The sequence below is a fragment of the Sinocyclocheilus anshuiensis genome, unplaced genomic scaffold (genome assembly GCF_001515605.1).
Source record: "Sinocyclocheilus anshuiensis isolate Anshui unplaced genomic scaffold, SAMN03320099.WGS_v1.1 scaffold607, whole genome shotgun sequence".
NCBI classification, from domain to species: domain Eukaryota; kingdom Metazoa; phylum Chordata; class Actinopteri; order Cypriniformes; family Cyprinidae; genus Sinocyclocheilus; species Sinocyclocheilus anshuiensis.
This window is the reverse complement of record NW_015552591.1, coordinates 488,079-504,014: the sequence shown is the minus strand read 5'-3', so window position 1 is coordinate 504,014 and position 15,936 is coordinate 488,079. Positions and strand designations below refer to the sequence as shown.

Here is a 15,936-nt window from a genome sequence, read left to right as displayed (position 1 = left end):
ATTTGCATATATATGCCGCCACAAATAGAGTGCAAGTCTGTGGGAAACACCGCTTCTGTTATTAATATTATTCAATATTTTAATTTGAATGTCAGATTGAATGAACAGCGCTGTTATTGGAGTAGTTAATCGTTAGCATAAGCGCGGCTAACACTAATATAATGAGCATTAGAATGAAGTTTCTTTATTAACTTTTTAATGCTCCTATAACTTTTAATAGGGTAAAAAAAAAACAGGAGGACAAGATGATATTTACTATTTTTACACACCAGAGGCTTTTAAATTAATTGTGAATCTAAAATATGTGTGTTAGAGAATGTACAAATGGTTAACATTGTTTGTGTCATATCAGTCAGAAAAGCAGTGCTGGGCTTTTTCTTTTTTTTTAAGCTAACTTAGTTGTTATTCTCGGCTGAATAACTCTAGAAGGTTTTAAAAACCCTTTAAAATTAAATATGTACACAGTTTGGATTAAATGAAAGTATAGTCACATTTTTTAATTAGCATGTTTTTGTGTTTTGCTTTGGTACTGAAATTGGTACCGAGAACCGTGGATTTTCACTGGTATTGGTACCGAATACTGAAATGTTGGTACCGTGACAACACTAATATAATATATGGTTCATAATCGTATTGTGTGCAGTTTATATAAATAATTAAGTAACTTTGCATGGTCAGGCAGGACATTTATATAATTCATTAAAAAATATACATATATTTAGATTTTTTATATTATAATCTGGATATATAAATGACAGATTTTATTAAATATTAATAATAATACAGAAACATAATTGAATAAAATATATACAATTATAATATAAAAATAGTTTTATATAAACTGTAAAAAAGATTTTTCAAAGTTGTAAATAAAACAAAGATTATTGTAGTATGTTTTACAAGATAATACTATTTCAGTCTTTCTATTTCAAAACTGCATGTTTAATTCAATGATTCACTTCACATTTCTGTGCAATTATTTGTGAAATTGACTTGCAATTTCTGAGTGACAATTCTTTCTACACCAAGTTTTTTTTCAGTGTACAGTTTCTCTGTTATGATTGTGTTGCTTGTCTGTGTGTCTATAAAACCGTATTGATGAATGGTGCTGAGAGGTCTTCGTTTATCTATTTCGCTTTCATAAGACAGACCCTCCATTCATCATGTGTTTATCATCCCAGGAATCTAGATCATTCCCCACGGCCACAAGCTGCACAGCCTTTCCTCTGTCATGGGATCTGTGTCCAATGGGCCCCCTGCCTCCATTTACTAGACCCCTGACAGAAAGAGGTCAGTTTTAGTGCTCAGCCTGGGTCAAGGCTGACCTTCAGGACAGGCACCATGTGTCCTCCTTGGCTGTATATGTGCATTGTTGAGGTGATTGTTAAACCGCTCATGGCACATGAAAAGGGCAGATCTCCTTAAAGGGGTGGATGCAGAGCTGACAACAAAATAGCAACTGATTGTTTTGCTGACAGAAAAGCCATTTTCAAACATAATTTGTTGGAAAATAGCGCCCTCTGTATCATGTTGCGTTATAGGGAGGAAACTATACTATTTATATGGAAAGTTACATGTATATGTACATGGTTTGCTGTGATGAGCTGGCATTGTGACCTGATGTTCACTTGCAACATTAATAGGATGTGATGTAATGTGATTTGGAAATATATTATTAAATGTTGGTCTTCCCTTTGTGTGTGTTATACTACCATTCCAAAGTCTGGGGTCCATACATTTGTTAAAGAAACAGTGTCTCTTTCGCGGCTCGATACGCTTTCAACTATTTTTTTTAGTCTCGAGCAAGACACAACATTCACATTACATGATTTGACTGATTTTTACGTAGAAAGGGCAACAGCGCACCACATTAAAATAAATGATCATTCATATTTTCATAACCGCTGGCCAAATTCAAAAACGAAACTAAAATTAAATCATCTTTGAGAGCAAGGGGGCACCCTGGTGTTTTGGGTGCCCTACGCAGCTTGTGTATTTTGCGTATAGGGAGGATCGGCTCTGCTGAAGGATGTGACACTGTGAAGACAGGAGTATGGATACTGAAAATTCAGCTTTGCCATCACAGTAATAAATTGTGACAATAGAAATTGTGAATAGAAAACAGCTATTTTAAATGGTAATTTTTAGGTACACATTGAGACATGTTTTTACATTTATGGAGGAAACAACCAAACACATTGGCTCTGAGCCAAAATGTAGTGGGCTGCCTACATAGGATTTTAAGACATCGTAGGCGTGCTCCTGACATGCAGGCTGTTTCAAAATGTAGGCGGCATAGATATGTTCTTTTGGCCAAATTCTAAGGCAGAGAAGGCAATACCAGAATGCACTGTGGCACACACAGTGGAAAAAAAACAAAAAAAACATCCAAGTTGGCTGACAAATCGAGCGGAATGTGAATTACAAATATAAAACATTCAGTACTGAGAAGTGTTGATAAAATTTAACCAGTCTCATTAAAAAGTAACTAACCGACCATGTATTTCAGTGTTTTATTCATTTTTATGAATATTAGAGTATTTTTACACTACCGTTCGTTCAGAAGTTTCAGGGTCAGTAAATTTTTTTTTTTAATGTTTTTAAAAGAAGTCTGTTTTGCTCACCAAGGATGCATTGATTTGATCAAAAATACAGTAAAACAATATTGTTTACTATCATTACATTTTAAAATAATTAATTTCTTTATATTAAATATCTTTAATTAAATTGTAATTTATTCCTGTGATGGCAAGACTAAATTTACGGCAGTCATTACTCCAGTCTTCAGTGTCTCAAGATCCTTCAGAAATCATTCTAACCTGCTGATTTGCTGCTCAAGAAAACATTTCCTGTTATTAATGTTGAAAACATTTGCTTAATATTTTTGTGGAAACCATAATTTCATGAATAAAAGGTTCAAAAGAACAGTTTTGATTTAAAGTAGAAATCTTTTGTAACATTATTAAGTGTCTTTACTAGAGCCCGACCGATATATCGTTTTGCCGATATTATCGGCCGATATGAGCCTGTCGCCGATATATCGGTATCGGCGAATATGCCGCCGATATGAACATTTTTTTACAGAACATATAATGCAGATAAAATGCTTGAAATGGTGTAATTACTTAGTTTGTCCAGATGATATTCCGCCATGATTCCAGTTCCAAGGGAACGTACACGTTACATTCAAAGGGCATTAAAGTGCGCGAGACGTGAATTTATATTGTATTTATTTACAGAGGTAGGGGAGAGCGGGACACAAAGTAACACTTTTTGTCTTTCTCAGTTTGTGTAAATCCTCATGGGGTTCAGAATATATCTTTTTTTATCCACAATAATTTTACACTTGTCTAGTACAAATATGTCGCTTTGTTTCATAATTACAGTGTATACATTTTTCTTTATTTACCCTAAAAAAATGGAAGTGAAATGTGACAACATGCCCGTAGGTGGAATGACGTATGAGGTCAGCTTTGCGCATGCGAGGCTCAGAAGTGACACGCGGAGAGATCGAAACAAAACAACGGACACTAATTAGAAGTACAAAACGAGGATTTGTAAAGAAGAATGTCGGAGGATTTCGGGGGGGCCGCCCGACGCGCGGAAGGTGGCGTTCGAGAGGGCTCCTCGAGCTGAAGGGATCCCCCGAATTTGGTTCGCGAGGTAGTGACACCAGTCAACACTTTGCCTTCAGTAAGGAGGTCTCTTGTTCAGGCAGCAGCATTCAAGCCATCCATCTGCATTAAAACTGTTTAGTGTCTTCTGCTAGTTATCGAAGCATTAAAAAAGCAAATGAACAGATCGGAGATTAAAATAATAGCAGATTTGTCTCATTTTAAATGAATAATAAAAACTGAGATAAAAAATTTACTTAAGCCAGAATTTTGATTTTACTATGGTAAAATAAATATTCAAACCACGTGAGTTACAACTAACCCCCCGTTACTTTGTGCATCGTGCTCCCCTATATTATATTATGTCACACTTCACACTTCTCTAGTGAGTTTCGTCTGTGTGTGAAGATGCTGCAGGCAATGGCTTTGCGCAAATCCGTGAATGAATCTTCTGAAAGTGTCCAAACTTTTGACTGGTACTGTACTATAATATACACAAAGAATATCGGCCGATATATCGGTATCAGCCTTTTTTGACCCCCTAATATCGGTATCGGTATCGGCCCCAAAAAACCCATATCGGTCGGGCTCTAGTCTTTACTGTCACTTTTGATCAGTTTAATGCATCTCTGCTGAATAAAAGTTTTAATTTCTTTTTAAAAATTCTTACTGACCCCAAACTTTTAATTGATAATGTATGTATTGTATGGCAATGTATGTGAGTCGATGCTATTTTAAAATAAATGATCATGCCTTAATGATTTGATACCTTCTTTGTGTTGACGTCGCCACTAGGGCTGGGCAAAAAAAATAAATTTTCCGATTAATCGTTTTTTTTAAATGACGTCAATTCGATATCGATTCTCAAAAGCCGCGAATCGATCTTTTACAGTATATATTTCAGCACACATTTAAAACAAGATCGGAGTAACGTGAATCTTATCATTAGTCTTCTCCACTAGATGTCACCCTTATTTACCTTGCGCGATGTTACAACAGAAATCCTGTCATTCATTCAGCACTTATCATGGCCATACGCGCAATTCGCAATGCTCAGGTGAAATGCTATAGTAATACTATAAATCTGCGGAAGCATTTGATATCACGCATAAGGCGCCATGATTTCCGCAATGAATATCGAATCGAATCGAGAGCTTGCGAATCGAAATCGAATCGAATCGGGACATCTGAATCGATACCCAGCCCTAGTCGCCTAGCCCTGTTATGTATCACTATATACAGCAATATTACTCCATTTAAATGTTCCTCTTTATGGTCAATATAAATTAAAGTCATTGCATTAAGATGTTGATTATGTCTGCCTACGTCACTCCTTTCTCCTTGGATGTAGTGCCTGGATTTTGAGTAAACCATGCAGATACCCAGCAAACCACTCTTGAGCTGTGGTTAGGGACTCTTAATGCCAGTTACCCTGCCAACAATACAATTCAGCCTCGTGTTGGGATGATTGTCCTCATCGGACTGATGGGTTTTAGATGCCACCTGCTCAGACAGCTTATCCCAGCGCTGTTTATTGCTATGGAGGGAAATTATTGACACTGATGTTGTAGATACTTAGACTGCCGGTTGCCATGGTCACAGTGATGCCTTGAGTGGAATGTGAAGAGCCTCTTGACCCATTCAAGATGTGTTGTAATGGGTTGCATTCAAGATGTTGGGATACAAAGCTGAGAAGAGGCACTTTAAGTAGCAAAAGCAGCAAAACACTTTAGTTTATTTTTGCAGTCACTGTCTTGGACAGCCAGCAAACATGCTATACCAGAATATAAACAGCTGCAGTGTGCTGGCACTGCACAATGGCATCAGATGGCACATGGTAAAATGTTACCATGTTAATATTACCGTGCTTTGTTTGAGCTGGTTTTGCTGATCTCCTGGTTTTCACTTGCAACATTATAGGAGTAGTTCACTCAAATATGGAAATGATTTTTTTGCCATTGCTGCCAATTGTCATTGACATGTCGTTATTTATTCATGTGGTTCCAAACTTTCTTCCATGGAACTCAAAAACAAAAACTTTTCTTCTGAAGCTATATAGTATTATATCTTACTATGTCTAGTACTATATACTATATTTTACTATTTCTAAAAAGTAAGATAAAATAATACAATGCAATAAAATAAAAAATGTATTTAAAATATTTGTTATTTTATTTGATATTATATTTTATTCTTCTGAAGCCATATAGTATAGCTTAATGTTAATATAAACATTTCTAATATGTTTCCAGTGCAAAAAAAGCTTCCCAAAAAAAAAAAAAAGTTAAGAGACACAATAACAATCATACAGAATTATATGAAGCATTATTTTGAACTGGTTATATTTGTACAGACTGAAAAAAATGTCATGTTGCTTGGCAAAAACCTATTTGGAAAAGATAGGGTCTCTTTGTTGTCATTTTCAAGGACTTCTGCTCATATTGCTGTATTATATCTGAGCTTCTTTTGTGATGTGTGCAGAACACATAAAATAGGCTTTACAGGTACAGTCTCATGGCTTTGTTCATTGAGTTTCGTGAAGGCTTTAGTCAAGGCTGCTGCAAACAGCTACTGTTGTTTGCATAACTCACCGGTTTCATCATTCCTACTTTACCTGGTCTCAGCGGTATTTGTCACTCAGCTTGTTACCACGGCACCCACTGACTCCCACGAGAGTTGCTTAACCAGCGAGGGCTGAGTGCCCTGCACTTCACATATTGTGTTTGACCAATCACAAAACACAATGGTACCTTTGTCACAAAGCACTCTGGGAGGAAGTAGTCACTATGAAAGAGAGGACAAAGTGTGTGCGAAAACCTAGTGGCGTTTAACTCTGAACCTGTCATCTGTTGGAAACTTGTGCCAGAGGCTCAACCATTTGTAGAAAGAAACAAAAAATTGGTGGTTTTTGTAGTGGCAATTCGTCCAGAATCTGTTCACCCTTTTGCTTTGTGTGTAAACAGTGCCCACGATGTGTGAATGATTCCGCATCAAGACTGTTTGGTTATTATGGCAATAGTAATATTGTTGCTCTTTTTTTCATGCCAATATTGATTTTATTTTTTTATAGTATGCTATAGGGTTACAACAACTAATAAAAGGCATAGCCATTAAATCTGATGGAACTGAAAACAATAAAATGTATAATCAATAACCACAAGCATTTACATTTGACTTTTTACTGTTTTATTTTAAACGATACCCCTCACATTTTGTTGGATGTTGCTAATACTGAATGATGCTAGTCTTAAATATCATTATAAAATGTTATTTTAGTGTTACTTATATAATAGTATATAATTAATAATTCATGCTTTGAAATAATGTTTTTTCATCATATTTTAGTTTAAATTTGAATAGTTTGTGCTTTTGTAATTTTTATTACTTTTTGTTTAATATTTATAGTTAATATAAATATATATTATGAATAATTTATATATACTTTTTTTGCACTGTTAAAACATAATAATACAATAAATAATAATAATATTAATAATCCTGCCAGGACATTATCTATTAAATCTAAAACACAACTCAAAAATTGTAAATGTAGGTAAAACACCTGTAAAAAAAAAAAAAAAAAAAATCAACACCAAAATTCCTGCATATTAATAAGTACATTGTGCCCAGTTTTTACATATTTTTTATAGAGTGCATTTAATATTTGTTTTGCTTTATTATAATTTTTTGTTTCTGATGTATTTCAATTAGCAAAAATGTTTTTAATAGTTTTAGTTGACAATAACAATAACAAAATATTTTGTATATGTTAATTTCAAAATTAATTAGGATTTCATCACATGTACAACTGATGAAAAATAGCAAAGAATGGTGTTACGTCAAAATCCTCTTCTCACATGTAAGTATATTAGTTCAAAACTCTTCATTCTCACTGTGCATGTAGAGCAAAGTTGTAGTGGTCTCATTATGAACTCCTGGCAGAGAGAAAATAAAGGAGTGAAAACTCCTCATGGGGACACTGGGACTGAAGAGGGGGGGGGGGGGGAAGAACCCCACAGTGTTCTGTTAGAGATTCATTCCAGCCAGTAGAGGCGATAAGAGAAGCAGAAAGAGCTGGACACGAATCAATGAAATCTTACACCAGCCTGACATCTAGTGGAGGTTTTGTGTAGTGCATGCCAGCCAGGAGGTCCTTTGTCATTGTCACAGTCTTATTGTTCTTTTTTTTTTGCTTACTAAAGCAAACATCACTATTACTGATGCTCATATTTAGGGTTATGGATTTGGACAAACTGTTAAGCATTAAATGTAACGCGTAACATGTGCCACACCGTCTGTGCTACAGATATGAATGATTCCTCAAATGATTTGGCTTTGTTGAAGTGAGATGTGCTATTACGTTTCTAAGCAGTACATACGGTGGCCGAGAAATGCAGAACAAATCACAATTCTGAAAACAAAATAACAAATTACAAACGCAAATGCAAGTCTAAAAAACAAAATAACAATTCAGAAAGCACAACAACAATTCAGAAAACATTATAACAAGTCAGAAAACACAATGACAAATTCGAAAACAAAATAACAAGTCAGAAAACACAACGACAAATCAGACAAACCGGAAGAGGTAGGTATAGTTTGAGACAGCGCCATTGGTTTGGGATTACTCACCGCTGACTGGACGAGACATCTGTCAATCAACATATACAGGGAAGAACCAGCCGAAGAACAGCAGAGTCGTGGTAGAAAGTTCGGAGATGGTATTAAAGTAGCTCAGTTTAAATGTATTGTATGAATTGCCCTTACTATGGAATAAAAAATACGGAGTGTCTATTTATATTTAGTCAAAAGTGGCCAAAAAACATCAGCTCCAGTGGCGCAGATGGATAAGCGGTTGTCGTTGGCATTTTGAAGCGATCGACCCGGGTTCGATCCTGCCTTTTGCCGAACTTTTTTTTTCTCCCTTTTCAAATCTCGCATCACATCGTAAAGGCATTTATTTTCAATAAAAATTAAGGAAATAATCGAAAAGTAGAAAATAACATGCTTCATGTGTTTATCGGTTAAAGGGTTAGTTCATATTTTCACTTAGTGTAAATAGAATCCATTGCTAATACGAGATTTGAAAAGGGAGGAAAAAAAAAGTTCGGCAAAAGGCGGAATCGAACCCGGGTCATCACGTCAAAAAGTCTGTGACACGCGCTTATCCATCTGCACCACTGGAGCTGGTGTTTCACAGCCACTTTTAACTAAATGTATTGCATTTGCGTTTGTAATTTGTTATTTTGTTTTCAGAATTGTGATTTGCTTTGCACTTCTCGGCCACCGTAAGTACACCCTAGCAACCACCCTGAAGACCAGGTGTGCTTAAATCCACTCAAAACAACTTAGCAATTGCAATTTTACAATTAAAAAAATGTTTTAAATAATTGTAATAAACTCTACGTTGCTCTCATTTAGTAATAAATTATTAAATGAATATATAGATTAAATAAAATAACTAGGCATATGACTTTATATTCACTGTGAGCGGTTTGTCTGAAGAACCACTTACAGCTCTAGCAAGACTCTCTCTGGTGAAAGGACCTGTTTAGAGACCTGAGACTATTTGTTCAGTAGTGTCCTGTTTGCACTCTACACCTATAAATGATATTTAATATTATAAACTTTTTTTAATGTAAAAAAAAAACTAAGAAATGGGCCATAGATAGTTGGATACAACAGAAAAGTGTTGAAATAGATATAGATGGGAAGAGGGCAGTTTTAACTTAATTTAATTGCTTTAATCACAAATAAGCGTATCAGGATATATTGTGCATTTTTTTTCTTATTACTGTTGTTTATCGTTTATAATATATTATTTACTGTTGTAAAATGTTGCTCCCGGTCCCCATTATTTTTAGAGAGACATTTCAATTTTTCTTCTGTAACTGCATTTCTCCATGTGTTTCAGCAGTGCCATTTTCTGTACCACTCATTTCAATATGATATATATGTCTTCTCATCCTTCGCTGAGAATTCTGGGAGAGCGTGTGCTTTTGCAGATGAATAGACTTTGATCTTTTCTCTTTCTTTCTCTTCTTACCTGCAGGACCTGGAAATTGTATATTCCTACATGCATGGAATGGAGGCGCTGTCCAATCTTCGGGAACACCAGCTGAGGTAAAACTGAAGGAAGGATTTGATAAATGGATGGAAAAATGCACAAATGTTTTTGAGGTCAAGCAGCTGGTGGATGGTGCATTATGCATACAGTATGTGAAAGAGAGACAGTTTTGCAGGATTTGGGTTGATACATTTTATTTTATTACAGAACTAGTAAATATATATGTTGTTTTATAAATTGAATAATTATTATTACTTTTTAATATCAGTTTTGGACTGCTGTTTTTAGTTGTTTTCCTCCTTTTTTTTCAAAATGCTGTAGTTATGAATGGGTTATTAATCACTGACTCTCCAAATCATTGAAAGCATCAGATTCATTCACTAATGAAACACCGCTGTATGTTGCCTGGAGACGCACACCAGATGATATTTCGTTGGAACTATTATTTCGTTGCAAAATAGAACAAACATGACATTATTCTGTTTAAAATGTAGGCTACATTTAAAATGTAAAATGTTCACTTAATATGACCTTTTTTGTTGAACTGTTGTAAAAATGAATGCCACATTTGCCATCATTTGGATATTCAGGGAAATTTGCATTCTTGCTCGTATCTTAAACATGAAAACAGTAACACGCACAGAGTGTGTCTGTATCGAAGAGAGTTTAAATTGATCTCAGTCCGTGTCAATATTTGCTCTTCATGCTATTAAGTGAAGATCTACTTTAAAGATACATTGAACATCAGCGCGATTTGCTAAAGCAGCATATTCAGCGGGTATCCTATCATACGCATGCTGCTTGTGTGGATGCAGTCAGTTTTGACCGCAAAAGATGAGGTAAGCTGGTTGGATATCATGTATTTGACAGTTTACGGCACTCCCATTTTCCTGATTTTACATTAAAAGCGGCATTTTGCTTGTCAGAAATACATGTTCGGTTTTAATGTTACTTTAAGTTGGGGTAGAATTAAATGAATGCCAAAACTCTGAATTTTGTTCGCGTACCCCCCTCCGTCATCTCACGTACCCCAGTTTGAGAACCACTGTTCTAGAACATTCCAAACCCTACCTGACCCCTCCAACACCCCTTCAGTGGTCTGTACACATCTTCAGGAATGTGTCAGATGGACTTGGTTGACTCTCTACCCTCCAACTGAGCTGAACTTTAAGGAATGTCTTTTAAAGAATGTTTTTGTCCTTTGGAATGTTTTGTTCTGTGGGGATACATCCGAGTTTGCTTAAACAGCACTTTTGACATAAACCAACACTGAAATATGTCATGCACAAACAGAGTTTGGTTTTGTCCTTGCTGTTCTTAACAACAGGCAGTCTGTATTGTTTTTCTTTTCGAACACAATGCCAACCAGACCTGAATACCCACAAGACTTATGGTCCTGAAATCCATTTTGGTTTCACAGCACGATATTTCATAATCGCAGACAAAAATATGAGGTTCATTGCTTCTTTTGGAACCATTACGTTTGGATATGTCACCGATTTATTGTTCTCTCTCTCTCTCCTGTCCTCTTTTTTCAGGATAATGTGTGAAACCGTCCGCTACGAAAGACATGAAGCCAACGAAGTACTTTATTAGTGAGTAACAACCATGCTTTCCATCCAATCTCCTTTTGTTTAAAGCCATTATGCTTCTGTAAACCTTTGTAGGATGTGCAATGCATAACCACAAAAAATCTTCAAACATTGTGCCACTTCAGTAGTGATGATAAATATAGCCTGCTTTTGAGAAGACTTATCAAATTACAAAGGTGAGATGTGAACTCGCTGAAGCAAAAGTGTTATATTCAGCGCTGCATGAGCCTTCTGTTGTGTTACAATGAGTATTCTAGTAGCTGAAAATGGCATTATGAAGAATACAGGGTTTCTGGGTAATACACACACACAGCTATTGATCTACAACATCTTAGACAGACTGACCCACTTTAGATTCGCCCTTCATCTGAAGAGCATGGCATGTGTGTTTTTAAAAAGTCCTCACTTGTATCCTCTCGACTCTGTTTGAAGTTTGTGTTGGCATTGTCTGACACCCAACACTTCTTGCTTTTTTGGTTCTGTAGCCTAACACACACACGCTCAAACACATATATATTCCCTTGGGTGGACCCAGACACCTCCCTCCAATTTCACACTCCATTTTTCTTTTCTCCTGGAGGAAGATGAAGTGTGTGTGCTTCCCTCCGCGGGTCACTGCCCCTTGTCCATAAAGGGAAACGTCTCATTTACTCATCGTCTCTGATAGCATTTAGTCTTTTGTGCCTGTGTAAAAGTTGAAAGTTGCTGCCATTAACTGTTAATTACTGCTGCCGAATTAGGTCACTTTTAGGCCAGTTGATTCTATGTAATACAGGTGCATCTCAATAAATTAGAATGTCGTGGAAAAGTCATGCCACGCCGAATTGAGGCAGTAATTAAAGCAAAAGGAGCCCCTACCAAGTATTGAGTACATGTACAGTAAATGAGCATACTTTCCAGAAGGCCAACAATTCACTAAAAATGTTTTTTTTTTATTGGTCTTATGAAGTATTCTAATTTGTTGAGATAGTGAATTGGTGGGTTTTTGTTAAATGTGAGCCAAAATCATCACAATTAAAAGAACCAAAGACTTAAACTACTTCAGTCTGTGTGCATTGAATTTATTTAATACACGAGTTTCACAATTTGAGTTGAATTACTGAAATAAATGAACTTTTCCATGACATTCTAATTTATTGAGATGCACTTGTATGTGCTACAGTGCATTCTCATTTACTTTGAATGGGTGCCAAACTGAATTGTGGGTCCATTGCGTCATGTCACTGGCGTGGCTTGCGACAGAAGTGTTGAACTTTTCAAGCGCCAATGCAGGCGTCAGCCAATCAGATCGCCTTTGCAAATACCCTAGAGCAGAGGCTAGCCAATCGTGTTCGTGGAACACCGGAAAAGTAATGTGATTGGCTGTTGTCACAATGACGGTCATGTCATGTCAGTAAACATATTTTCATGAAAATAAAGGCAAGAGCAGAATGATGGGTGGCAACTAGGTTTGCCACATAAAACCGTTATACAGGCAGCAAACTTTTCTTGCGATTTCTCTTAATTGTGTAAATGAGTAATTCCATTTACAGTTAAATTTTTAATAATAGTTTAAATAAACTGAATTAAATTCAAAGTTTATAACCGAAATATGCATTATTGCAGTTGCAGTTTCAGGATTAACAGCATTAATGAGTTTGGGCAGCAGGAGAAAGTCTGTTGAAGAGCATTACTATAGCTCAATCAGTAAAGCAAGGTGCTAGCAACGCTAGACTCATGGGTTCAGACTCGGGTAATGCATGAACATGACTAAAAAATGTATAGGCTATGTTAATGCAATGCAGTTGCTTTGGATAAAAGTATATGTAAACATAAGAACCCTTGAGCAGGAATCTTCTCCTGATGGGCTTAACTGTTGAGGGCAATTTGAGGCAATGCATAAACTGCTCCCATTTCAGTTCAAAAGTACTAAATATTGTTAAGCCAAAGCTGAGCCTGGTTGTTAATTTTTACACTCTAAGCCAGTGGTTCTTAATCCTGGTCCTGGGGACCCCCGCTCTTATTTAACACACCTGATTCAGATCATCAGCTTGTTAGGAGAGAGATCCATGAACTGGACTCAGTGTGTCAAATAAAATAAATAATTAATTTATTAATTTTATTTGCATTAAAATATTGTTTGATCTTCATATTGGCCTGAGCAAAAACAGCAGACGGGCTGATTGAAAAGGAAATTTCATTCTCTGCCAGTGCTTTTGGAACGGCAGAAATATAGTGGTTTCCCCAGTAATGCTAGTCATCAAAGAAGTATTTTTGCTAGTACTTCTTTGCGTGCCTGTTTAGCCTTTTGCTTCGCAGCACCTGCAGGATGTGTTTGTTACGGAAAACATTCAGAAGGCGGGACCGCTTTTAAACAGCAACATTAATTGGTTTAATTGCAGGTGAGTGACAATTCAACTCTATCTAATGAACAATGAGACTAGTATTTTGCTGCCTGTCTTGACTGGTGGACTAGCGTATAGGGGATGTTATGGTTATGGAGGGCCCCGCCTCAAAGCCTGAGGCTCTAGGCAATTGCCTGCTCTGCCTATAGGTAGTGCCGGCCCTGTGTAGTTGGGTTAGGTGGCTTTGGTTTTATTGTGAATTTTGAATGTAAATTTGTTGTGTTTTGTATTTACTTAGATTTTATATTTACATATACTTTAAACTTTTATTGTATTGTTCAATTTAAATTTTTTTTGACATAAATATCATTATTTAATGTCATCCACCGTCTTTTCTTTTTTTTTTTTTAAGTATTGGTAAAGGCACCGGTATCATAAAAAAACAAACATTACACAACCCTACTCAAAACTCCCAGTGGCAGACTATTTAAGTACTAACAATCCATTGAGTCTGCTACACCAGCCTTGACGCCGTTCCTCAGCGACTCACTCCACTGTTTTTTTATTAGACAGCTCACTGCTTTAAAGCTTGGCACTAATAATAATCTTTAGACTTGTGTGTGCTGCTGCTGATTTCCCTCAGGAACAAACCACTCCCACAGCAACCGCCTCTGAACATGACGCTTTCCGAGATGCTATAACAACACGCTTTATGTACTTTATTTTTGAGCAGGTTGGAAGGACAATATCATCACACTGGGGTTTCTAAAAATATTAGTGATAAAGGTTTTAATGTTGTTACTGAGGCACATTGATTTCTGCTTTCTGTAAATAATGTTTAAGCAGTGTTTAATTTTGTTAAGTTGAAAACCTCAGGGACTTTGCGCATGATCGTGCTAATTATTCTCTTAAACAAGAATTAGACTTCCACATCATAAATGAAGACAAAATTGTTCTATTTTAGTGGATGATTGATATAGATTTTTCTGTGATTCATATCACAGTGGTCAATATAGTAGTTTTAAAAAAATAAAATAAAATTATCTTTTTCATTACTTATCAGATGTGTAAAACTCCAGAAACTTCAGAACTACATAGTTTTTGCATTTCCTGTCTTTTGAGTTAATGTCAGCATTAGGGTTCTCACCAGGGATCTCACAATACAATACTTCACAGTACATGTTGTTATACAAATTTAGAGGGACTTTGCTAAATAAAAGTGTTCATTTCACAATAATAAGAAATGTTTCTTCAGTAGCAAATCAGCATATTATATTTTAAAATATATTCAAATAGAAAAGTTACATTAAATCGTAATGGTTATGTGGTATTACTGTATTTATCAAGTAAATGCAGCCTTGGTGAGCATAAAATACTTTTGACCGGTAGTGTGTATATATAAACATGAAATTCAAAATGAAAAAAATGAATAAATAACAAATAAAAATAAAAGAAAAAGAAAAATTGTAATAACAGAAAACATGCATTATCTATTGAACATTATTAGTCAAGTCAAGTCTGCTTTATTGTCAATTCTTCCACATGTACAGCACATACACGCACCATACCACACAGTGATGCAGCTCGTCAGAATGCTCTCGACGAGCATTATTAGTTGATTTAATAATAATAATAATAATAATAATAATAAATGCCATTTAACTAATATTTATTATTGTAGAACTGCACAGTCTCTGAGATGTATAGTATAGACTTTGTTTATAGATTACTTTGAGTCCATCTGTGTTCTCACACTCTAGTAAGGCTGCTGTCATCCCACCATCTCTGCATCTGATCAGCCTCAACAGAAGTAAAGTCCTATAAAATCCTTTTATGAGTGTAAGAATAGCTGCTGACTGAGTACTCAGGCAACATTCACATAAAAATGTGTGTGTCTGTATGTGAGTATGTGCATGCAGGAGTGCTGCTCGGTAGTGGCATGGGTGATCCATCATTCTGTACCCTGGTCTGATGCATGCATACACACACACACACACACACACACACACACAGACAGAAACAGCTCAGCAGAAGGGTTCTCTCCTACAGTCATGGTCACCAGCTGGTATAGAGAAGGTTTCCTTCTCCCCATCACTCTCTCTGTATTCCTGCTGGGACTCCCATTAGAGATGCCTCAAGATGCTTCTGGGCACAAACACACACCTCAGACCAGAAATGCAGGCACATCAACACGGATAGAACCACAGTTGTGTCTTTGCTTGATTTAAATGTGCATTTAAGATTATTTTTAATTTTGGTAATTTTTTACAATGATAAAACTTCCTTAATGTCACTTAAATATTACTGGAATTACTATAACGATATAAGTAACTTTGCAA

At 36.0% G+C, this 15,936-nt stretch overlaps 1 protein-coding gene across 1 annotated transcript in view; it reads left to right on the top strand.

The window, feature by feature from the left end:
* The window catches only part of LOC107665530 (rap guanine nucleotide exchange factor 2-like), a 143,308-nt gene that overhangs the window by 50,849 nt on the left and 76,523 nt on the right, over positions 1-15,936 (top strand). Inside the window, exons 2-3 of the mRNA XM_016456444.1 lie at positions 9,667-9,737; positions 11,220-11,276. Of these exons, the coding sequence (XP_016311930.1) occupies positions 9,667-9,737; positions 11,220-11,276 (128 nt within the window). The remainder of the gene's footprint in view (positions 1-9,666; positions 9,738-11,219; positions 11,277-15,936) is intronic.